Raw genomic sequence first — 27,076 nt, 5'->3', positions numbered from 1 at the left:
TAAAAGAATGCAGGTTTAAGGTTATGATTCAGAATACAAAGAAGTGGGGGATTGGTCCAAAGAGATATTTCACCTGCTTCAATACTATGCCATTTCTATCCCGTCAAAATGAATGGAAAAACAAAGGGCAAAGGGTTAAAAACTCAGGTTTAATTCCCAATTATATTTATATTTCAATTAGGCATTTTTTTCTCTTCTAAATGATCAGTGAACTACTATTCTTTCCATAAGAAGCAATTTTCTTAACTTCTCTCCTGTAAAATGGAAAACATTTAAACATCACTGGAGCTCATTTCTTACTTAAAAACTAGATTCTGTAAGCCATGTTTATAACTCTTGGTTTAAATGTATGCATTTATTATCATGCCAGAGTCCTTTGATAACATAAAAATTTAAAAGCTTGAAGAACAGAGTATCTAGAAATAACTAACATTTATGTGGTTTATTCTTCTCAGTATAGAATACATTTGCATAGTAGAAAAAATGTTGGAATTCTTTGGGAATCCACAAAATGCAAATGCTAAAGCATTGCTTATCAATTGAGATAGATTTTAAGCATGAAGATAGTATTAAGAATAAAATATTTTAACTTTATAACCATTTATTAATCTTTAATAAGGATATGCACAAGGAATACACCTTATTGGTACTGTGGGGAAAGATTCAAGAGTTTTCATTTTTATATTTGAGAACTATGGGATCTTCATGGAATATAGGAAAATGTGTGATCAGCTTCTAAAATCATGATGAATGACTTTTTTTGTTTTCCCTCTTTACTATTGTATTACAATATGATATTTAAGTGCAAAGTAGATGGAGAAACAAATATTATTCTTTTTATTTATTAAATGAAAAATATGCACAAAGTATAGGTGTGCATGATGAAGGCTAATTTTGAGAATTAGTAATAAAATTATATTGAATTATAAGGATTTCCTGTTTGATCAAGTCTTTCCTGGAAACTCATTAAAAAAAGGCTAGGGCTAGTCACCAACTTCAAATAAAAGGTACCTACTCTTTCTCAGAAGCTAAAGAAAGGCTGGCATAATTTATCCAAAGGGAATTATTTTCTATATTTAGAAAATTAGAATGGTTTTCTGTTTTCTATTTTAATTTAAGATTTCAGGTTTTAAAAATAGTTTTCTTCAATGGAAATAATTCCATAAGCAGACATTCTTTTATTTCTATTCATCTGTGACCTAAAGGACAAGTCTGGTTCCAATATTCATTATAAAATCATACTTGAATTAGTAATATATATGGTTCAGAGCTTAGCTCTTTTAGTATGTCTTGTTCCCATACTGAGTCATTGGTTTAACTAAATTTTTGCAAATATTAAAAACTAAAATGTTCAAATGGTAAATCACAGACAAAGAACATGGTAATGAATGTTAGGAACAGATTGTTTAAACTCTTAGATAAAATTTGGTAAGATGTTTTACATAACTTGAATGAACTGACAAGGTCTTGTGGAGAAAACAGGTGCAGATGGCAAACATACGCAAGGGAATTAGTCAAACAATTTTTTGGCAAGAACATTATGAATTTTGTAATCAGTTGAGAGCCAATGAAATACAAAGATGAGTCTAGTTAATAATCTACAATGATTGGTTAAAGAAGTATATTAGAGCTAATTTCTCCCCATTCATCCTACCTTCCCTTCAAACCCACAAGCCTTTGGCAAGATGAAGTGGGTAACCTTTACTTGTGTTCTCTTTCTTTTCAGCTCTGCTTACTCCAGGGGTGTGTTTCGTCGAGATGCACGTAAGAATTCTATTTTTCTATTGTTCAAATTTATTTCATTTTACCAGTAAAAGAAAGTTTCAGTAAACCCCGCATCTTTAAAGAAGTAAGTTTTCCTTTAGCATTGATGTCTACACTGTGACGATATTTTGTATTTGTGAACCTTTAGGAAGTTATAACTCTAACATCCTAAGTGAAAAAGAAGGTGGGGCTTGTTTAGTGACTATCATTTCCCTTTGCATATGATGGGACATAGAGTGACTTAAACTTCACAGAATTAGTTGAAGATAGAATTCATAACTTGAAATTGCCAAAGCCCTATCCACTGCACCTTGGTGCATTAAAACAACACAACTGTGTTGTTAGTCTTATAAATAAAATTTGTATTAATATTTTTCCTTCGTACTGTCCTCTCAGTAGCATTATATCTTATCCAAGTTTGAATCTAAAGCTATAAATATTTAATGATTTTTCAAATAGTATCGTTGGTGATGGAACATCTCTTGTTTAAAAGCAGAAGAAATAGTTCATTGTCATCCTGATATTTTTGAGCAAATGAATACTAAGTCAAATGGAGAGAAACATAAAAAGTACTATCATAGCCAGTTGCTTTCTTCAGTATTTAAACAAATCTTTTCCCCCACAGACAAGAGTGAGATCGCTCATCGGTTTAAGGATTTAGGAGAAGAATACTTCAGAGGCCTGTAAGTTAAAATATTGGAGAGTCAAATGTAATGTTCCTAACAGCATTGGTTATTATTCTGAAGTTCTTACATTCCCCTGTCATCAGAGTCCAGACTCTAGAACAGTATTTTCCAGTAGAATTTTCTGCATTCGTGAAAATATTCCATATCAGTGTTAACCAATGTGCTAGCCACTGGCCACACATGGTTGTTGAGTACTTTGAACTTGGCAAATGCAACTGAGAATCAAAAGTTTAAATTGTATTTAATTTTAATTAATTTAACTACATAGTCACACGTGGCTGATGGCTACTGTATGGGGAAGTGTAGTAGCTCTGGAACTCTTACATAAGGGGAAAGACTTTAAAGTATGGTTCCTTTCCCAGCACACTCTCAGATTCCTTTACCTGGCAAATAGATCTGTCATTTCTATTGAGCATTTTAATCTGTTTTTAATTTAGAAAAGAATGAGAAAATAGTTTATTTTTTAAAGGTCAATTTCATTCTATAGCCTGATTAAAGGAGATGTATGTATGATTTTTGTTCTTTGTTTTAAATAGTACAAGGGCCTATGTAAGCCCCTCATCTTAACAATTATATCTATTTAGAATGTATGTTGCTTGCTTCCTTGGTATGTGTTCATCTACTCACATATGTATTTGATTATGGTGGAAACACATATCCTCTTTGCTTAAAAAGCCACACATACCTGTTTAGGCATCAGATGATTGCTGATGTGAATAGTCTTTCAGGATAATAGTAAGATGCAAAAATACTATAGGACCTATACTGATAACACAATTTGTTCTCTAGCATAGCAACCTATTTTGTATTCAAGTTTTATTATACCAAATCTGTTCATGTCCTGTGTTTCAGGGTGCTGGTTACCTTTGCCCAGTTTCTCCAGCAATGCCCATTTGAAGACCAAGTGAAGTTAGCCAAAGAAGTAACTGAATTCGCAAAAACATGTGCTGCTGACGAGTCAGCTGAAAATTGTGACAAGTCACTTGTAAGTACATTGTGATTTTGAATGTTATTTCTTCTTATTTTAAGTAACCCTGAGCACTACACAGGGCAAACACCCCATTTTGGCTTTCTCTGTTATCACTAAAGGACCATATTTGTAAGCAACACTCACAAATTGGCAGTGTTTCTATCGTTTCTTCTATGATAGAGGCATTGCAGCTATGCCTACAGTTCTAAAGCTTTTCTTTATTGAGACCACACACAATGGCCATAGTGTATTTAAATACACCTTCTTCTCTAATGTGCCCTTCTATTGTATCCACTGTAACTAACAGTGTGGTAGTTACTTCTTAAAAAATTACACATAGATTATCAAGTCAGGGGGAACTCTCTAAACCAGAGAAAAAAGTGGGTTGCTATATCATTTCCTCGCCAAGATTTACCAGTATGTAACACTTTTAATACTGTTCTTTGGGTGTAAAAAAAAAAATAAAACACTGCCTAGCAATTTGAAGCCTCTGTCTTCCATTTAGCACACCCTTTTCGGAGATAAATTGTGTGCGGTCGCATCTCTTCGTGACACCTATGGTGACATGGCTGACTGCTGTACAAAAAAGGAACCCGAGAGACACGAATGCTTCCTGAAACACAAAGATGATAACCCAAACCTGCCTGCATTGGTGAGACCAGAGCCCGAAGCATTGTGCACTGCCTTTAAAGAAAGTGACCAGAAGTTGTTGGGAACGTAAGTAAATCAGATTTTTTTAATCCTCACCAGAGGATATATTTTTATTGATTATATATAGAGAGAGAAAGGGAGAGAAAAAGAGAGAGACATTGATTGGTTGCCCGCAGAACCAAGGCCCCCCCTCCCCAACTTTGGTGTAGGAGAGGATACTCCAACCAACTGAGCCACCCTCCCAGGGCAGGAATCAGATATCTGTACTTCAACATTAAAAATTATAAAATAGGTCAAGACTCATTATAACAACTACCATAAAAATATTTTCAACATTAAGACTTAGAAGCTTTTGTTCTGATGACAAATTCAAAGAAATACTATTTAATGCTATAAAATTTTACACAATAAAAAATTTGATCAGTCATCTGTTGGAATTCATTGAAATAAGATATGATCTGTATGGAAAATATTAACAGTTCCCTTTTCCCTGGCAATACCCGCATGCTAGTTGTTCACTACTTAGGACGTCCACATTAAAATATTATGAATTAACTTCATTTGGTTATTGCCAGAATTAACTTTGGTTATTGTCAGAATTAACTTCATTTTACTGTATATATGTACATATAAGTTTAACCTTTTTATTGACTTAAAAATGACAAAGGCAAGGTCATCATGTGCAAATTGGTTTAATTGGTAAGTTAGATGTCTTTGAGTTTTGGAGTTTCTAGGGAAATTGTTGATAATAATTGTCCCTGTAATCTTGTCTGCTACAGAAAAAATGACTGCCTGTTCTTCTTTTTAAAATTTTAGATACTTATATGAAGTTGCCAGGAGACATCCTTTCTTTTATGGCCCAGAGCTTCTGTACTTTGCTCAAGAATATAAAGGAGTTTTGACAGAATGCTGCGAAGCTGCTGACAAAGCCGCCTGCCTGGGCCCGAAGGTATGCCCAGCAGAACAGAAGAGCCAGTTCAGACTCAAACCTCAGATTTGGGGCATCTTATGCAGAGCACCTAAGTCTCTGATATAAACTTCTTTACCTTCAAAAAAGCCTTCCTTACTCTTACCCACCCCAAAGATTCTTCACCCTCTTTGAAGGCCTGTGACATCCTCATTCCTCCTTCTAAGTTTTACCCCCGTGAATCTCATAGAGAACCACTGTGTATGTGTCTAAATACCCTCTTCTTTTTATAGTGAAACTAGAGGCCCAGTGCACAAAATTCCTGCACTCAGGGGGGGTGGGGTCCTTGAGACTGGCCTGTGCCCTCTCACAGTACAGGAGCCTTTGGGGGATGTCCAACTTCCAGCTTACATCCTGTCAGTCAAACATCCTTACCGCTGCTGCAGAGGCAGGAGAGGCTCCCGCCACCACCACTGCTCTCACCAGCTGTGAGCCCAGCTTCTGGCTGAGCAGTGCTTCCCCTGTGGGAGCGCACTGATCACCATGGGACAGCTCTTGAATTGAGCATCTGTCCCCTGGTGGTCAGTGTGGGTGATAGCGACTGGTTGTTCTGCTGTTCAGTCAATTTGCATATTAGCCTTTTATTATATAGGATAAAGAAACTAATTTGTAAAATTGTACAGCGAAGAGCCACAGTTTTTGTTTATCTTTTTTTTTATATTTTATTGATTTTTTTACAGAGAGGAAGGGAGAGGGATAGAGAGTTAGAAACATCGATGAGAGAGAAACATCGATCAGTTGCCTCCTGCACACCCCGCACTGGGGATGTGCCCACAACCAAGGTACATGCCCTTGACCGGGATCAAACCTGGGACCTTTCAGTCCGCAGGCCAACGCTCTATTCACTGAGCCAATTTTTGTTTATCTTTTCATGAATCTTTCCTATGGTGGAGGAATTCAAAATGGAGAATTTCACTGCTTCTAGAAGCCTGGGTTTTTTCATTCATTCCATAAATATTTATTATGTACTCATCATCTTTTCTAGGGAGTTTATTAATGTGAGAGTTGGTGAAGGAGAGATTGAAATGAATTTATGCAAAATTAAGAAATCAGTAAAATTATATTCCCTGGATGTTAGTGTACTCTGTTCTTCTACCTTTCCTGTCGGTTCCCTTTTCCCTGGCAATGCCCCCACGCTGGGTGTTCACCACCTAGGGGCATCCACTATGACCAGACCGATTTTCCCTCTCACTACATAGAAAATTAATTATTTGCCAATGGTGAATACTTGGGGATTTAGGTGTATAATATGTCTTTAAAATTTAATTTATCATAGTCTTATCTGAACTTACGAAGGGGTGTTTCATATAGAGCTTTAAAATATATTTTCAAAATTATTTATTTTTGCAGCTGGATGCCTTGAAGGAAAAAGTATTGGTTTCAGGTGCCAGACAGAGACTGAAGTGTTCCAGTCTCCAGAAATTCGGAGAAAGAGCTTTCAAAGCATGGTATTTAAAATTTAGTCTTGTGTGTCATAATGATGTAAACGATGATGGTTCAGTTGATGAAATTGTACTTTCATATGAGTTATTTTCCTTAATCTTCACATGAGGATATGTTTTTATTGATTTTTTTTAGCAAGAGATGGAGAGAAAGAGAGAGGGAGAGAGAGGGAGAGAGAGAGGGAGAGAGGGAGGGAGGGAGAGAGAGAGGGAGAGAGGGAGGGAGGGAGAGAGAGAGACATCGATGTGAGAGAGAAACATGGATCAGTGCTTTCCCAGTCAGGGCAGAAACCAACCTGCTACCTAGGAGTATGACCTGATCAGGAATCAAGCTGAAACCCTTTGGGGCACGGGATGATGCTCCAACTAACTGAGCCATCCAGCCAGGGAACATTAATATGAGTTTTTACACAGTGCTTTCATGTATATCCTTCTTGTTATCTAAAAGGCAGAAATTTAACAGAAGTGAAAAATCAGAGCATAATTGACAATTCATCATTATTTTTATTATGTTTTCAAAGTAGTAAAAAAATTAGAGGATATATTTTTTTTGGTAATTCTATGACAGTTATTTAATCTCCCATTTATTTATAAAGACTAGAGATCTTATTCTTTTTTAAAAATAATTTTTATTTTTCAATTATAGTTCACATATTGGTTTCATATGTACTCCAGTGATTAGACATTATAACTTACTAAGTGATCATCCCGATAAACCTTGTACCCATCTTTAGTTATTAGAATATTGTTGACTATATTCCCTAGGCCAGTGGTCGGCAAACTGCAGCTCGCGAGCCACATGCGTCTCTTTGGCCCCTTGAGTGTGGCTCAGTGCGATTGAAACTGTGGCCCATGTGCAGAAGTCGGTATTTTGTGGAAGAGCCACACTCAGGGGGGCAAAGAGCCACATGTGGCTCGTGAGCCGCAGTTTGCCGACCACTGCCCTAGGCTGTGCTTTATGTCCCCATGATTATTCTGTTACTACCATTTTGTACTTAATCCCTTCACCTTTTTAATAGGGATTTTATTCTAATGGTCCATGATTTTTATACTGTTGTAGTCAGGGTCTGTTATTTAATTTTGTCTCCCCCAGCCCCCTGCAATTATCTGAAACAATCTGCTTGTTTCTAAAGTTGTGATAATTAAATTCAGCTATCAAGATCACGTCTCATTTTCTCATAGTTCCAGCTCTGTTCTTAATTTATTGTTTTTGCCTGGACTTCTATTTTTATATTACTTAGCTGGTTCTAGGAATATCCTTCAACAGCTGAGCCAAGAACCCACTTCCTACCCTCATTCCAATTTCTCATTTGCTAGTCAACAGTTAATGAACATGAACAGAAGATAGAATAACAGACATTTTGCAAGGTTACTAGAAACCATTATTTGTACTATCTTTGCCTGTCATGTCTATCATCTACACATTAAAATCTAATGAATAATTAAATAAAATCATCCAATGTGAAACAATGCACAATTCAACAGGCTGTGACTGGTTTTGGCGAAGAAGTATCTTTTATCAGATTTAGGCAAGTCTGAAATGATTTGTGAAAGCTCCTTTCACATCTTTTCATCAGGCTTAGAGACCGTGCTGGATCAATTTCTTGGTAAAAATATGTTAGACTCTATAATCTTGAAAATATATGAAATTTATTTTCTCAGTGTGCTTTGGAACTCCGGAAGAAGATAACGAGTTTGTGTGGCCCTTTCCAGTTTATAAAGTGCTTTCCTATGCATCATCTAATTTAATTCTCACCACAATCCTTTGATGCAGCATGCTGTGTGTCTCTCCAGGGCGAAAAGTCAGAGATTCTAAGTAACTATCCTAGGACCACACTGATAATAAACAATAAAGTCAGATCTGCAAGTCAGATATGGGCTCCAAACTGGGTGCTTCTCAGATGTCACCTCTTTCAGCATGCCTCTTTGATTTCTGATTTAATGAATTGCTGACTTTTTTTCTACCCCCCCCCCCACACACACACTTAGAATAGAGAATTCTGCCCTAAAGAAACATTTTGCCTTAAGATAACAATTTCATTTAGAAATAGCACTAAAATAAGAATGAATGAATTTTACAAATTATTTCTATATTTCATTTTGTCCTGAATTTTCTTGTTAAAAGTAGTATTTTTCTAGTGCTTTCACATAAAATATTGGATGTTAATAAATTGTGATGGGTGAATTTTCTTTTTAGGTCCATTGCTCGTTTGAGTCAGAAATTTCCCGCTGCTGAGTTTATAGAGGTTTCCAAGCTGGTGACAGATCTTACCAAAGTCCACAAGGAATGCTGCTCAGGTGACATGCTTGAATGTGCAGATGACAGGGTAAGGAATCCTCAGTATTCTCTTTGGTGACTTTGCTTTGATAACATGCGCAGTGGGTACAATGAAGTTGCTTAGTGTAATTGGTGACAGCTGACAGTGGATTGAAATTGTCTTCTATGTCTAATATGCTCAATTCTTTCCCTGCCTTATGGCATGCTAGCTAGTTATTTATTTATTTATTTATTTATTTATTTATTTATTTATTTTTGTAAACCCGGCTATCCCACTCACAAAATGATCTGATAAACACATCCACTAATTTCTAATTCCTTTCAGTCGTATTCTGAGAACAAAAGCTTAAACTGAAGTAGGACAGCAGCAAAGGTAGTTTACTAAGAAAAATTTTTGGGACTTGGGTAGAATTGGAGAAGTGCTTGTACCTGAAGAGACCTTTGCATATCATGTAACTTTTCTCTACATATCCTCTCTTAATATACAAATATTTAGCACAATATCTATGTCCCCAAAATGTAAATACATGACCAAATATCAGAATCCTAATCTCTCAGAACACTTTCTGGAAAATTTAAGGCAGATTACACAAAATTTACATGTGTAAGTAGGGCCTGTGGCTATGCTTTTGACTAATATTCCAAAAATCCTTCACACTTTATTTAGTTATTTGCTTTCAAAATGCCTGCATTTAATGTTTGGGAATATTAATACTGGGAGATATATATATATATATATATATATATATATATATATATATATATATATAATTTATTATTCACATTTAGAATTATTATGTATTAGTTTCAGATGTACAGCACAGTGGTTAGAAAATCATATACTTTATAGTACAGACGAGCCCCCGCCCCCCCCCGATGTTCCACACATAGTCATTAGGATACTATTGACCATATTCCCTGTGCTGTAATGTACATCTCTGTGACTATTCTATAACTATAAATTTGTATTTATTAATCCCCACATCTTTTTCATCTAGCCCTCTACTATTGTTTTTTTTAAAACATATTTTATTGATTTTTTACAGAGAGGAAGGGAGAGGGATAGAGAGTTAGAAACATCGATGAGAGAGAAACATCGATCAGCTACCTCCTGCACAGCCCCTACTGGGGATGTGCCCGCAACCAAGGTACATGCCCTTGACCTGAATCGAACCTGGGACCCTTCAGTCTGCAGGCCAACACTCCATCCACTGAGCCAAACCGGCAGGGCATCTACTATTGGGTTTTAATTTTGAAACTTAAGTGTCTTAACAATAGAAATATAAATTTAATAAATAACTGTTACTGACTAGGTTTTAAGCAAGTGGAAATATTTTAGTAGTTCTGAGTCTCCAGATTTCTGAGCATAGACTGAAAATGTTCATAGAAGGCAGGTTGGTATGTACATGGTCTTAGAATACAGTGGACATGTTCTGCCAACATAATAAAAGTCTGGAGAAAACGTATAGGGATGTCAGTTTACTTTGAACTATTTTCATCAACTTGCTTTCAGGCGGATCTTGCCAAGTATATTTGTGATAATCAAGAAACAATCTCCAGCAAATTGAAGGAATGTTGTGCTAAACCTCTGTTGGAGAAATCCCAGTGCCTTACTGAGGTGGAAAATGATGATTTGCCTAGTGACTTGTCCCCAATAAATGCTGATTATGTTGATGATAAGGATGTTTGCAAAAACTATAAGGAGGCAAAAGATGTCTTCCTGGGCACGTAAGTGGATAAAGAATGATCCTTTCATAAATTTCAATGGCTCTGTGGATTTAGAAAACAGTTCTAGGCTTTCCTTTGGAGTTGTTACAATTGTTGCCTGCAGTGCTACTTTATCCTTCCCTTTCTGAGCCTTTAAAATTTTTTTTGGAAAAAATCAATTAGTTTTTAAAATAGTCATAAAATAATATCTTCTCATAGCAAAATTTCCATCAATAGAGGAGTACAAAGTAGTTAAGTAGAATTTTCTATCATTCCTCCCCCTTATTCTTTGCTCCTTAGGAATATTTCTGGAAATACCTCTAGAAACATTTTGTATATATATAAATTATATACATATTATTAGCTTATTTATTTAAAGAGTATTTCTTGAACTTACCATGACATACACGGATGAATATAAGCCATGCATCTTTATATCTCTGTATTTATCTGACAGCAGAATAGATGTATAAAGAGAAGTATGGAGTCTGCTACCAGGTACTTTAATTTGTTTGTAAAGACCAGATGTTCGGTAGCATGACAAGGCAGCATACAATTAAATGATAAAATAAATGATTATATGTAATCAGTAAGTGGTGATAAACTTTTGAATTTTATTATTGGATTATAATAGTATTCTGTGCACTAAATAATATTTTACAAAATTATGTACCCTTCAAGATTTCACTCATACAGAGAGGAAACTAAAAACTTAAGAATATCTATCTATCTATCTATCTATCTATCTATCTATCTATCATCTATCTATCTATCCCTTTCTGAGATGTAGTCCAAATTAAACAAAATAAACATAATAACAGGTGTCATTGATCAAACATTTTATATATGCCAGTGTGTGCTATGCACGCATTATGACATGTATTTCTCACAATTCACCTTCTAAAAAAGGAGGGAACTAAGGTTCTGATAGTTTTAATCAGTTGCCTAAGGTGATATAGTAAAGTAAGTATTAGAGCAAGAATTTGAATGAAGGTAGCTTTACTCTGAACCCTAGCCCTTAGCCACCAAGGTTTATTGCATGTGTTTGGTCAAATCGAACCTTTGGGTATGAGTCATGCTTGTGGTTAGTTAGGTGATTTTTCTTGCTTCTTTGTTCAACTAAGTCTATTTTATTTTCATCTTGATTAGGTTTTTGTATGAGTACTCAAGAAGGCATCCTGACTACGCTGTCTCATTGCTCCTGAGACTTGCCAAGGGATATGAAGCTACACTGGAGAAGTGCTGTGCCTCCGATGATGCTCATGCATGTGTTTCCAAAGTGGTAGGTTTCTCAAAGTTCTTTGACTGGTGATTCCAATAATAAGAGGAGAAAAATAATGCCAGAAAGCAATATGTTATATAATGCAATTGAGATATTCTCTTGAGATAATTTCAATTTTGTGCTCTTAAACATTTTAGGGAAAATGGCCTCAATAGACTAGTTAATAAAAACTAGAGTAGTCTATTAAAAAAAAGGCTCAGGAAAGAGCAAGCTCTAATTTCAAAAATATTGACCACATCTTTCCTCTTTTTCACAGTCCTGAGAACAAAATAAGATAAAGTAAATGTAAATTTAAAGTGATATAACTCAGATATGAAGAAAATTAACCTGATTTCAAGATTTATCTAGTATCAAAAATTAGTATCGTAAGGAAGGTTGTGAAATCTATTCATTTAGAATATTTTAAAATCTTTTTGAGAAGGTTTAAGAATGGTTTTATAAGAAATTTAGTAAGTTGAGAAAATCAGTTCTGGAGGATTTTTAATACATTTTGCTATGCTAAAATGGGATTATTTTTTTTAAGCAGGTTTAGGATATTTAACACTTTCAATATTTGGAGTGGTTTCCAATTTTTTTTTCTTTATCAAGAACCTGCTATATGCCAGGCACTATGCTGGATCCTATGCCCAAAATATAATAATCTCTTATTTCAGAGAGCTTAGGATCCAACTGGAGAGATGGATAAAAAATAATAGTGCTTATAGCCATAGCTATAATTTATTGAGCTTTTACTGTGTTCCAAGAACTGTTGTAAGTCATTAGCTCAGGTGGTTTTCACAGAGCATTCTCTGGGATGGTACCATTTTCATCCCCACTTTAGAGGTGAGGTTTCTAAAACTTGGTGATCAGAAGTAAAGTTCCACAACTAGGAAAGGAGTCGGATGACCTCGCTTAAAAACCAGCAGTCACACTCCAGAGCTTGAATATTCTTAATCACTTATACTATGCAGTGTGGATGTATTGTAACAGGTTTGGCATCAAAGGTTTATTTACATGACTTTGGGCAGAAGGGTTGAAGAAGGCTCTCATTCTGCCTATAGGGGCAAAAAACATCCTGCATCTGGTCCCTGGGTGGAACCCTGTAAACACAATCCTTTTATTTTTCAGTTTGATGAACTTAAGCCTCTTGTGGACGAGCCACAGGCATTAGTCACAAAAAATTGTGAAACCTTTGACAAACTTGGAGAGTATGGCTTCCAAAATGCGTACGTATTTTTGTTTTTGACTAATGTCATTCTTAATCAATTTGTAGGTTTTTTAAATTTTATTTTTATTTATTTTATAAAAATTTATCTTTATTGTTGAGTCTTACAGTTGTCCCCTCTTTCTCCCCCATTTTACCCATTCTACCCACTCCCCTCTCCCAAGGCCTTCACCACACTGTTTTCTTTGTTTATGAGTTATGCATATATGAGTATATGTTTGGTTAATCACCAAACATATACTCATATATGCCTCAGAGGGCAGGTTAATCCCCTGCCCTCTGAGATTCGTCAGTCTATTCCATGTTTCCATGTCTCTGGATCTTTTTTAGTTATCAGCTTATTTTGTTTACTAGATTCTATATATAAGTGAGATCAATTATACACACACACACACACACATACACTAGGGGCCCAATGTATGGAATTCATGCAAAAGGCTCGGCCCCCGCATGCCACAGTGGCCACCTCAGCCCTCACAGCCCCAGCTACATCTGGAAGGATGTCCAGTCGATATATATATATATATATATATATATATATATATATATCTCCTTGATTATAACTTTTGATTATCACCTGTCATAGAACTTTTAATCATAAAAATATAGTATATATTTCTAATCCCTCTCCATCAAGAAAGACTGGAGAATGAGAAATAAAATAGTTGATGGGTTAAAGAGACCTATATTTGAGTTCAGTTTTAAAAATTAGCCTCTTGAGACTGGGAAGGAAAATACTAAATATTTTGCTATCAGAACTGAAGATGCCCTCTGAAGGTTAAGTAATAGTTTATGGACAAAAAAAAAAGAGACAGCAATGCTTTCCAGAATAGCAAATAGTTGGACTTGAATAGCAGTGACTCAAGAAGTAATGTAATATATGAGTTGATGAATAATATCCTGATCTAATAGAGCCTTACCTGTGTAGGTAAAGACAATAGGGACACATCATTAGGTAGATATTTACTGATCAATGTCAACACTCTTGTAACTGTGGGTGCTAGAGATAGCAATAATTAACAAGTCTCTTCCCTTGAGTAGATTACAGCCATACATTGCCTTTCAATGGTGGTTGGAATTCCTAATAAAGGATTGTTACATGCTAAATCTCATGCCAGGTTGATGGCATACTTTTTCTTTTAATCCCTGAACCATTCCTATTGAGTCAGGTACATATCCTCTCATTTTATAGATGAAAAAACTCATCCATATCTTTCTAATTTAGCACAGTGCTACTAAACAGAGGTGGGCAAGATTAGCATTACAGTTGTAAATAAGCTAAACACAGAGTTAATAAAGCTGTAGTAATAATCCTAACCTGCATATCTTTTTCCATATGAACAACTGTAAACCTACTTCAGCCCACCCCTGCATATTAAACTCTCAGTAGGTTTTATTGAAAGAAAGAAGCAATAAATAAATGCATCAATGTCACTGAATTATAGTAAGCTAAGTCACTTTCCTAAAATTATACAGCACAGCTGGGATTCAAAGTTAGGCTTACCTAGTTGCTTAGGAAAAGGTCTTCCCCCATTCTACCCCACCAACCAAAAGATGGAGAAAATTTTATGAATGGAAAATAATTGTAATTGATTTTGTATAATGGTTCTTTGCTTCACCTACTATGTTAGAAAAAAATAGTTTCTTGCCTGGTTGAAAATACAAAGAGTCTTCTGTTACAGGCTCTTAATTCGTTACACGAAGAAAATACCCCAAGTGTCAACTCCAACTCTTGTGGATGTCTCAAGAAAACTAGGCAGAGTGGGCAGTTACTGCTGTAAGCTTCCAGAAGTAAAAAGAATGGGCTGTGCTGAAGACTATGTAAGTCCTTTAAAATATAATAAGTCAATAATGATGAATTTTGCCTTTAGATATTTATAAAGTTAACTTTCAGAAGCAGGAGTGAACTAATGTGTGTGTGTGTGTGTGTGTGTGTGTGTATGTGTAGGACTTGGTTGCCTACATTATCCTGACCATCAGAATGAGGATTGAGACAAGACCCTGAAGATGATAAATTATTCTGAAAAAATTCCATGAATAAATATTTAATGCTTCATCCTGGCATTTAAGAAATTTTACTTTTGGTCAGGGAGGGGGGTCTTCCCTTTAATGTATCAGTATAAGACTGCTTTCTCCCATTCCTACACATGTCTTAGGTATCACCTCAAATTATTTTAATGAATTATTTTCTCAAATGTAGACATGGATTATTCTGCAAATGCAGACACCTAAAAGACAAATGACTTTTTTTAAAAAAATTATCTTTATGTCTGAAATTATTACAGATGTTTCCCTGTTTCCTCCCATTGACCCCCTCCTTCCCACTTCTGCCCCCGCCCCAGGCCTTCACCTCACTATTCTCTGTGTCCATCCATTATGCATATATATATGCATACAAGTTCTTTAGTTAATCTCTTCCTGCCCCCCCCCACCTTGCCTCTGAGATTCATCAGTCTGTTCCATGGAAGATCTATTTTGATCATCAGTTTATTTTATTCATTAGATTCCACATATAAGTGAGATCAATCTTGCATTCAGTGTTGCTAGTTAAAATACAACACTTCTTTTGGTCCATTGAAAAGTAGGAGTTCATGGAAAACCTTTCATTATGCTTCTTTTGAATTTCTGCTCTACTCCCTGCTCTTCAGCTGTCCGTGGTCTTGAACTGGTTGTGCGTGTCCCACGAGAAGGCACCAGTGAGCGACAGAGTTACCAAATGCTGCTCAGAGTCATTGGTGAACAGACGGCCATGCTTTTCTGCTCTGGAGGCTGATGAAACCTATGTTCCCAAAGAATTTAACGCTGATACATTCACCTTCCATGCAGATGTATGCGCACTTCCTGTGTCTGAGCAACAAGTCAAGAAACAAACGTGAGGAGAATTTCATTCCTGCATATGTTTGTAATCTTGATAGGGAGAACTGTCAATTGAATGGGCAAAATTTTCTTAAGTAGTGATTAAATTCCTTAGAAAAAAGGACTTAAATATTGGCGTTTTTTAAGGTGATAAAAGTGTCAAAATTAAAATGGATAGGTTTTTGTTCTCTTACCAAAACAAACAATAACAACAAAACCATATTATAATTTTCTATAGAAATCATTCCGAATAATCATGTGGATAAAGGCTCCGTAAGTAATAAGAATAATATCTTAGGACAGACCCAGTAGAAAAAGCTTAACAATTAACTGATTCATTTGTGAAGATAGCAAATTAGTTAGTAGAAGTCTTAGAAGAATTATTTCTAGGCATATGTGATTATTTTAAATTTGTATATGGCAACCCACAGGCAAGGCAAACCTCCAAGATGTAACTTTTGAGAATGAAATTTGGATGAAAAACATCTAGAAATGCGAGTTCTGAAGCATGACTCTCTGCTGCTGTCACTAGGGGTTAGATAGGCAACGTAAAGTTGCTGTCGTTTCTGGTGGGTTCTGATCATGGCCATAGGCTTAAGAGGAATATTGCAAAACTTGTGCTCACACGACTCTCTAGCACTATTATCTGTGCAGACGTCAATGAAAGAGAACCACCAGCTTACATGAGTTTGGATAGTCTTGTTTCCCATGGCCTCTACATATTCATTTTGAATGGGCCAATTAAAGACCAAAATATAGATTCTTGGATTAAAAAATTTTAAAAAATTTTAAATTGATTTCAGAGAGGAAAGGAGAGGGAGACAGAAACAGCAATAATGAGAGAGTCATTGATCGGCTGCCTCCTGCCCACCCCACATGGGGATCAAGCCCGCAACCAGGCATGGGCCCTGACCAGGAATCAAACTGTGACTTCCTGGTTCATAGGTTGATGCTCAACCACTGAGCCACGCTGGCTGGGTTTTGATTAAAAACTTTTAAATGGAGTCCAAGATAATTAAGCTTTTAAAGGTCATTTTTCAATGATTTTTTATAGCTCTTAAATTGCTATAAACTTCAACATGGCACACATTTAAAAATCTGAATACTTTCTAAATGCAATAACATAATCATTTCTAGAGATTTAACTGAAAAGAGATTTATTGATACTACAGATGTTAAACAATTTGCATTGATGATTTTATTTGAACCTTCCACCAACCCCATGAAAGTAGATTTTATTCTCTTCCTTATGGAAATGAGAATATTGAATTTTATAGTGGTAAGCCTGGGCCTCAAGCTCAGAGTTGCCTGGCTCTAAGACTTAAGATCTCAAACAACAGTACTACTGTCTTTAGCATCTTCATTTTTCTCTATGTGAGTAACCATTTCCCTGTTTTGTTTTCATTTCATTTAAATGCAGTGCCCTTGTGGAGCTGTTGAAACACAAGCCCAAAGCCACTGAGGAACAACTGAAAACTGTTATGGGAGATTTCACAACTTTCTTCCAGAAGTGCTGCGCAGCTGCTGACAAAGAAGCCTGCTTTGCAGAGGAGGTGCTGGAGTCTTCATTTTAATATGCATAGTGCCCTTTGCTGCTGCTGGCTCAGGCTAGGGCTCAGGGGACTCTGTATCTGAAGGACACTTGTACATGGGGCCCAGGAATTTTATTCTGCATACAGTGGTCTGAAAAAAATGACTTAAATCAATTCTTTTTAAAAATCCCCTGCTAAATTGAAGCATATTATTAGATATTTGTAGTATGTGTTCTGTTTCCAAAGTTGGGTCACTTATGAATTCAAACAGAAATATTGAGAAGTTCTGAAACCTTTTTGGTAAAGACATCGTTAAACCAAAACCTTAATTTATTTAAGTATTTTCTTTCCAAGTATTGGTTTGCAACTTGGTTGAATCTGAGTGCTTGATTTCACAGGCGGGTGGGAAGTTTATATTTAAATGTCTGGGTCATTTACTATTTTTTCTGTACAACTTGAGAGTAATGTTTTTATTGCTTTGGGTGCAATGGGTGTTCATAAGTTTCCTTCTAGAGATTCTAGTACTAAACTGGTATTGAAGGATGTGAAACATGGAAAGTTATTTTGTAATCATCAATGGCTGTATAAATGTTCATTTATCCTAATAGTGATGCTAATACTTCTCCCAAATCTCTCATTTCTTTGTATTCAGGGTCCAAAACTTGTTGCTTCAAGTCAAGCTGCTTTAGCCTAAAAACAACATACTCACAAGCATCTCAGGTAATATTCTCTGGATTTTCTTTAAAAAATTAACTATAATAGTTAATATTAAAATAGCTAAGAGCCGTATGGACTAGTGGCAATCACTGTTTTAAGGTCTTTGTATATATTAGCTTATTTAATTCTCACAATAGTTTTCTGAATTGAGTTTCATTATATTTCCCATATTACAGATGGGAAAATGAAAGCACAGATCAAAGCATAGACGAAGTAGTTTACTCAAGGATCACCCAGCTTCTGAGGGGGAACTACAATTAAAAATTGAAACCAGAACGTGATAGTTAATTACTGTCCTGTTCTGACCTAGTGTGACACAGTAGACAGCCATTCAACTAAGCAATGATTCAGAGCAGATTACTTCAGGTATTAGGCAAGATGATATGCATTTTTGAAGGTTAGAAAAAGTTGAATGATGATGATTTCACAAGGTTCAACTTAATAGCTCAATAACAAATCCATGTCATTGGAGAGTATGAGAAATCTGCTATGTGAATTCCTCCTTAATAGTAAGTAATCCGCTACTAGGTTTCCATTGTGTCAACATGTTGAGTTTTAATAGACTTTCTCTTCTTAGGATAAAAAGGCCCACTTTAAAATTTAGATGTTTGACCATAAACATGTTTTATCCATTTTGGTTGTAATATTTTGAGGGAAATTAGAATATATAAAATTTCTTTTTTCATGAAAAATCAGTTGTGCAACATTTTTCTGAGCATTAATTCCTTCTATATTTTCTAAACTGACCGTGATGCTTATTCCACTAACTGGACTTTAACTTACTCTTTGCCACATGATAATACCTACATATTGTGCATTCAGACAAGGAAGAACTTCCTGTCTCTGCAAATTGGTTGTTTTAAAATGTGGTCTGTTTCAGTCCTAAATGGCAATTAACTTGGAGAAGACACCTCGTATGTTTGTAATTAGTGTAGGTAAGAAACAGCTCTTACGTAAATGACTCTGAGGAGTGATTATGAAAGCTTGTGACTTTGAATAAGTATGAAGTCATCAGTGATGAAGAGAGGACTTTACAATACCTAGTGGGGTGTCTGCTCCCCTAGCTCAGCAGAAGAATTCAGCTGCCATGGGTTGAGGGCAAGCTTGACTTATTTTCATTGGTGAAAATTGGAAATTGCAGAAAGACAGGCTAAGCTATTTGACATTTATTTAAATTGATTTGAAAAACACATGCCATTTTACACATAGTATTTATCTTTGTCTTTTTATTTTTCAGCTTACCCTGAGAGAAAGAAAGAGAAATGAAGACCCAAAGCTTATTCATCTGTTTTTCCTTTCCTTTGGTATAAAACCACAGCCTCTCTAAAGTACATACATTTCTTTAAATATTTTGACTCCTTTCTCTGTGATGCAATTAATAAAAATATTTAAAAAAATTAATATAATGGCTCAGGACTGTTATTTTTCTTTTTTTCCAATCTTTAATTTCAGGACTGTTATTTTTCGAAGAATAGTTGCCATCTTGAAAATTTTGTAGGTTCTGTGAAAGTCTCTGTTTTCCCCCACTTCATAGGAGGACTTCTCATTCCTAATGAGTTAATTAGTTAAAAGAAACATTAATACTCTTCTGAATTGTGGATTATGAACATTGAAAGTAATATTTCAGCATTATTGTACCAGTAGGGTATATGAAACATGCCATTCCTTTACTATTAGAACACTCTAAGAAATGTGAGACAATAAAGCTCGAGATCATTGTAAAGATAGTTAATTTATTTGGGAAATAAACCCTGACCCTAGAAGAAATGTAACAGTCTAGGATGACAGTACATGAAGAGTGCAAGAAACTTAACAAGTTTGTAGAAGCATTAGTGGAAGAGGGAATTGGGAGATCTGGACAAAAGTACAGCATATATATATATATATATATATATATATATATATATATATATATTTAAAATCAAATATATATCCTATCTAATAAAAGAGTAATATGCAAATGTGGACACAAGATGGCCTGCAAGGGGAGGACAGTTGTGGGCAATCAGGCCAGCAGGGGAGGGCAGTTGGGAGGGACCAGGCCAGCAGGGGAGGGCAGTTGGGAGGGACCAGGCCTGCAGGGGAAGACAGTTGGGGGGGGACCCAGGCCTGCAGAGGAGGACAATTGGGGGGGACCAGGCCTTCAGGGGAGGGCAGTTAGGGGCAGTTGGGTTGGCAGGGGAGGGCAGTTGGGAGCGACCATGCCTGCAGGGGAGGGCAGTTAGGGGCAATTGGGCCATCAGGGGAGCAGTCAGGCGTTGATCAGGCTGGCAGCGGAGTGGTTAGGGGGTGATCAGGCTAGCAGGCAGAAGTGATTAGGGGCAATTAGGCAGGCAGGCAGGCAAGCAATTGGAAGTCAGCAGTCCTGGATTGTGAGAGGGATGTCCGACTGTCCATTTAGGCCTGATCCCACCGGGCAGTCAGACATCCCTTGAGGGGTCCCAGATTGGAGAGGGTGCAGGCTGCGCTGAGGGACACACACACACACACACACACGCACGAATTTCGTGCACTGGGACTCTAGTATATATATATATATATCAAGATGTCATATTCAATATTGGGCCTCTTTTCCTGGGTCCCAGAAATAGTCAAGAATATCAGACCATTGTCTACAAATTTATGTACTTAAAAGTCCTTTATAGCCTTGTTACTTTGTATAGTTTTTATTTTTATATAATTGATTTCATACTGTATATGCTATTCCACAGCTTGTTTATTTTGTCCTTAATAATAATGCCTTGTAGTTTCATTTTAAGTATGATTCTTGCAAATGATTTTGGTACCAAGTTAAAATGAAAAGCTCCTTTTGTATATGGACTGTTACAATCCACGCCCTCCCCATCCACACCCAACCCCACTTTGGCCTCAAGCTGATTGTGTCAAATACTTTCCCCATTTGTTGCCATCTTCACAAAGGGGAAAGAGGGCCTGGGAGGGGAGGAATGGAGATGGAGGGCTTGTTCAGGGCCTCAGAGGCTGACATAGAAGATTTTGAGTAAGGTGTTTCCACATAATTGGACCCACTAGATCTGAGCACCCTTGCCTGGATTTTTTGCAGTCCAATCACCAAATGGGAACTTAACACTCTTGGAAAAAACATTCCAAAATGTGGGACTCCTGGAGCCCAGCTTCCCCCAATTATTCATGGTCAGGTAAATTCCCAAAATGTCCTGAACACTGGAGCCTAAGAGTGGTCCAGGAGACCAGTGCCCTCCCTGGTTCTGAGACAGCAGCTTGGAAAGAGCGTTGTTCTGTCTGTCTGGCTCTCACTGTATGTCTTTTGCTGCACAATGTGGGAGATTGGGCAACTAGAAACATGCAGATACACTGATGTGACTCTCTCTCTCTCTCTCTCTCTCTCTCTCGCTCTCTCTCGTGTGTGTGTGTGTGTGTGTGTGTGTGTGTGTGTGTGTGTGTATGAACTGTTCTCATTTCTCACCAGGAGGTACATAATATCCACATGATTTATCACCAGAGATTTTAAGATTGAGCACTTGGTTAAAGTAGAGATTGCCAGGTTTCTTCACTGTACAATTACTACTTTTCCCTTTTCATATCTATTTTTGGAAGCAAGTCACTAAATTTAGTCACAGTCAAAGAGTGAGAGAGAAGATAAAGGTCTTGGAAGGATGAGTATCAACATATATATTCAAAATTATTTTGTAAAAAAGATTTATCATTTCTTATATTTACTTACTCACTTATTTATAATACCATGAACTCATGTGTATTTAGTTTATACTTTAGGTTATAATACAATACTACATTATTGATTTTTGTGACCTAAATTATTCCAGCTTTGGCTTTTGGGGTTCTCAGATAGGTTCCTTGTGTCTCTTTGATGCGCCCCTGAACTTTGTATTTTGAACACATCTTAACTTTCTGGCACTTCTTTCTGGCAATGCCATTTCTTCAGGGAGCTTTGGTTCTGTTTATTACAGAGTAGTATTAGGAGCAAAGTTTTGAGCACTGGGTGTACTCATTGTTAATGGGGTATCACTGCTTCTAGACTGTTTCAGGGAACAGCTAAAAAATGTGGGTGTGAACACTAACCCATGCAAGTACAGACACGTATAATTTTTTTAATGTATACATCTATCTGTCTATCAATCTGGCTAAATATGAACTCATACTGATGTCTTTGACTCTGCTCCAGAACCACAGAGTTTATGCGCCTTCCCTTCTTGCTTATTTGTAATTTCTCTCCAACAGTGAAAAACTTGGTTCCCACTATCTACCATCCACTTACTTATTGTTCAACCCCAAGATACACATGAAGGAGTTTCAGAATTGTTGACTCATACCTCCATGAGAAACACATTTATAACTAGAGTACAGTATTTATGTACACTTCCTTTTATCTTTGGCATTATAGTTTCCAGTCAAAACCTCATTTTTCAAAGTTTTGCAGCCCGCTTTTTCCTCTTCTTCAGTGAGATTTAGACTGGTGAGTTTTGGGTGAATCATTTACATTGGACACAAGGTGAGCTTGGGGTCTGGGCTGTTTGGGATGATCTAAGTGTGTAGGCAGCTCTTTCCTGTCTCTGTACCAGTAGTATAGTCTCTGTCCACAGTACACAAAGGTGGCAGGTATCTTTACCCAGTGTCCTCCCTGGGTGTACACTGCTTACTGGCAACCAGGGAAGATACTGCAAGTCCTTCACAAACTTCACATCAAGTGTCATGGAGTTTTCATGGGTGGGCATGTCTATCACTTTTGAGGGCTTTGAAGGTCATTGCTCTGTAATGTCCCTGGGGCCTTCCAGTTTTCCAGTTGAAGTCCTCTCTTGCCTCTGTCAGTGTGGTTGTTTTATGCTCCCCTGAGTTGGTTTTGAGCTCTTCCAAACATGCCTCATAGAAATGGGTCACTCTTCTTGCTTCATCACAGGCCGCTCACCTATCCTCTCTGTATGTGGAAGTCTGGGGTGCAGATAACATGGACAGAGATCACATTCTAAAAATGAAGTCATTATGGTCTAAGAGTTCAGGAAGAAAAAAGTGTTGGAAGATGTATTTGTGCTAAGAAAGGCATAATAGTAAATTTAAGGTGACCTTGTATTTGTGGTTATCATCAATGAAACACAGTGATAATTAAGGGAGTCATTGGGAGCTAGAATTCACGGTGATATGATGGAGGGTGCATCATTATGAATAATGATAAGACAAATATTAAATATATAATAAAAGAGAACGATCCAGGCAAGAATATTTATTTGTTTTAATACAAACAATCTTCAAGGAATCACAGCACTGCTACCTTTTTCTTGAGATAGCATATTCAAAATTAGCCAGGAATGAGATGCACTTGACAATAAAGAAGGAAGTACCAACAAGAGATAGTGCCTGCACCTGAATGGAAAGATATGGTGCCTGGACATTAGGAAGAATCATCATGTGCACATATTGGACAATAAACAAGTATGTAATTGTTGCTTTTCTACTCATTATTCAAAATCTTAATTGCCAAATTAATATAATTCACATTGGCCCATGCTGGTGTTGAATAAATCCAGAGGACATCATTAACGTAGAAAGGGAATGTAGAAGCCAAGGCTAGATGAGAAAAGTTAAGAAAGAAGGAGGGGGAGAGACCAAGAAAGGAGGTTGGTCAGGGCTCAACATGAGAAGAAAAGTCAGGTGGTGTTGATACAAGATGAAAGGCTCTTTCAAGTTTGATTTCAAGTTCCAAACTAGTGTTGGGGTTCTTTGAAAAAGTGATTACGAGGTAACCAATGTAGGGTTGAGGACAAAGAAGGAGTATGTATAGGAGAGAATATAAAGCATAGGTAAAGATAGACTTTAGCAGTACCAGCAAGTAAGAGCCAGAGTTATCAAGGATAAAGGCAAGCAGTCCTCCATGACTCCTGAACTCTTAGAAATCTGGGGAGGATGGTGGTGATAATTCTGGTTGCTCTCCATTCATGGGATCAGCATGGAGGAAAAGGGACTAAATCTAAAGGGACAAGAAGACCCTATTGGGCTGGAGGACTCTGGGTACTTTCATCCTGCTAGAATGTGAATTATATCTAATTGATGGAGTTTGTTTTAAGCTCTACAACTTGTGACAAGACTCATCAGCTCCTCCTGCCCCCCCGCCCCACCACCAGGCCCTGTCCTCTTCTCAGATCTGTCCCAGGGCCTCTAGACCCTGAATGTCAGAGAAAATTATAAATGCAGAGGGGAAAAAAGATTTCAGTAATGCTCTGTGGTAAGTAGGGTATTTGTATAATATGAATTAGTGGGGCAATTAGTGATCCTGACCACAACAATCTGATTCAGGGCTATTCATTTTCTACTATAAAGGTTCTGCTTTGTGCCAGACATTGTGCTAGGTACCATGGGACTCACAAAGATGAATCCTTTAATCCAACAAGTCACTGATCTTGGAAGAATTGCATAAGCTTATAAGTGACTGCTATAAGGCCAAATGAGAAGTACCATGGAAAAACAACCAACTCTTCAAGCCAACAAACAAATAACAAAATGGATCCCAGGAAGAATACGTAGTCCAGTATTGTTTGAAGAGAAGTCATTTTCTAGCAATCACATGCATAGCTTACCTGCTGCGAAGAAGATACCTTACATGAATACAATGTTAACCATGAAAGCAAGTGTTATCTTTTTAAATTGTCTCCTAGGTAGCAGATACTTTAAAGGCATTACTCCATCTATACATAAAAAAAACACTTCAGGCGAAATATCGTTTTCATTATATATATGAGAAAACTAAGAATCAGAGAGATTAAATTATTTGCCTAATGTTATATGGCTAATAATTGACAAAGCCAGGATTAGAATCTGCCTGATACCAAAGTCCAGTTTACTGTGCTTTGCTGCTTCTGAGCAGTTTCACATATTGATGAAAAAGTAAACAGAATCAGAATTCAGGAAATGGAAAAGCATTTGATGTGCACTATGTACTTAGACCAAACTTTGAGCAATGACATATAGATCAAAGTATGTTTGCAGTTCGTAGAAAAAACTCTGGTTCGAAGCTCTTCTTTATTGCTGTCTCTTAAAATTCGGTGTTCCTTCAGGTGCCTATGTTCTCTACAATCTCTCTTTCTTCTTAATCACATGGCTGCAATAACCTTCTACAAGATGACGATCCCTGAATCTCTATTTCCAGCCTCAGTCTTGTGTGAGAGGTTAAGAATTGCTACTCAACTGCCGGTCAACTTCTCAACTTCAAGGTCTTAAAGATGCTTCAACACACAAACCAGGGTGTTTTGCTTAATAATTACTCTAAGTCAACAGACACAAACCAGTTCTGTTTGAGTAAACTGGCCACTCTGTCTTGAGCTCAATACATATATCCAAAACAGCACGTATTCATTAAGTTCTTCTGGTTTTATCTCATTCATACCACTTAACTTCATCCATAGCTCTCATTTCCCATTAGCACTAGTCTCATCCAGGCCACTTACTGGATCATTATTGCAAAAACTTCCTAACTTATATCCTTATCACAATCTTGTACCCCTCTATACCAAGAGAGATGGCCACAAAACACACACGTGATTTTTTATTGGCTTTCTTTTGTATTATCTTAGGATGAGGTGTAAATTTGATTTAAAAGGTCTTTGAGATGTGACCCCTGCCAGCTTTGCAGAAAATGTCCTTCATGGAATAAATTTTCTCATCTTTAAACTTTGTACTTTATTGAAAATACGTGTCTTCCAGTTCTTTATATACACCATGCTTGCCCTCGCCAGGGGATGTTTCCACAATTTTCTACATTTGCCTGGACATGTTTCCCTCCCTCTTTATTTGGCTCACCTCCAGTCTTTCTTCAGATGTCCGGTACAATGTTACTTATTCCAGGAAGACTTACCTGACACCCTCTAAAGATGTCAGGTGTTTCTTTTTTCACTCTTCTTATCATTGCATCCATCACACTGTTCTGTGATTGCTGACATAACTGTCTGTTTCTCCCATGAGATGCTCAGTGTAGCAAGAGTGGGATGGTGCCTGCTTCTTGTTACTGATTATTCTAATCCAATTTCAGTGCTGGGTATGCAGACTTCATGTTCTTCTTAAGTGAATAAATAAAACTCCCATCTACGATGCGCTACTCTGCGCGAGGCCCTCTTCTGAGCCTCTTATGCTCATTAATTTAGTTAATCCCCAGTCATTCATGAAAGAGGTCCATCACCATCCTTACTTTATGGATGATAAAAAAAGCCCAGAGAAATTTAAATAACTCATCCAAAGTCATGCAGCAATAAGTGATGGGGCAACAATTCAGACCTGGTCCTGAGCCCACATGTTTAACCATGAAACTGCACTGCCATTCTGATCATATGGTGAAAAATGGCAGAAGTCGGCTTGGTGAGGGGGAACATGGAAGGAGATTAAAGGAAGACACAAAACCAGCACAGCATCAGAGGAAAGATCCCAAACAAAACAAAACAAAACAAAACAAAATCCCGCACTGACAGTGAAGCTGTTACTCCTAGTTTAGTCTTATCAGGGTCCTGATGAATGAGACTGGTGACTGTCACAGCACACCTCTAGCTTAATGTGCACATACTATTTATAACTATGTGTCTATTTATATCTATATCTGTAATATTGAAATAATCAAAATTTTATAAAGTCCTATTATTTGCCAGGCTTTTTACATATGTCCCCTCAAATCTTTTGATGAATGATGAGACTGGATTGTCCAGCCTTCAGCATATTTCCATATCATCAAATATTATTTCACAAAATTATTTTAGGCTGCATATTATTCCACCTTATGAATGTATCCTACTTATTTCCTACCAGAGCTGATTTGATTTTTAAATATTAACTGTAGAATAGCGAATCATCTGTGAAGCTTTAGAAAAAACTATTGTGTGGGTCCCAACTCCAAAAGATTCTGATTTAATTTGTCTGGGGTACAGTCTAGGCACTGATAATTTTAGAAGTTACTCTAGTGATTTTAATGTGCAGCCCTCATAGACAAGGAAGATATGAGATGAACTCTTAGAATCAGGTGGCATTTGTAAGTGCACTTTATTGAGTACTAA

At 36.8% G+C, this 27,076-nt stretch overlaps 1 protein-coding gene across 1 annotated transcript; it reads left to right on the top strand.

Moving 5' to 3' along the window:
- The first annotated feature begins 1,665 nt into the window (after positions 1-1,665).
- On the top strand, positions 1,666-19,457 carry ALB (albumin). Its single transcript, XM_006094389.3, has 15 exons — positions 1,666-1,764; positions 2,390-2,447; positions 3,303-3,435; positions 3,926-4,137; positions 4,888-5,020; positions 6,389-6,486; positions 8,678-8,807; positions 10,272-10,486; positions 11,615-11,747; positions 12,855-12,952; positions 14,634-14,772; positions 15,600-15,823; positions 17,228-17,360; positions 17,992-18,059; positions 19,294-19,457. Exons 1-14 carry the CDS (start codon positions 1,686-1,688, stop codon positions 18,031-18,033), a joined length of 1,827 nt encoding a protein of 608 aa, XP_006094451.1. The 5' UTR covers positions 1,666-1,685; the 3' UTR covers positions 18,034-18,059; positions 19,294-19,457.
- Positions 19,458-27,076: the final 7,619 nt, after the last annotated feature.

This window comes from Myotis lucifugus, unplaced genomic scaffold (assembly GCF_000147115.1).
Source record: "Myotis lucifugus unplaced genomic scaffold, Myoluc2.0 scaffold_136, whole genome shotgun sequence".
NCBI lineage: Eukaryota > Metazoa > Chordata > Mammalia > Chiroptera > Vespertilionidae > Myotis > Myotis lucifugus.
This window is presented reverse-complemented; position numbering and strand designations above follow the sequence as displayed.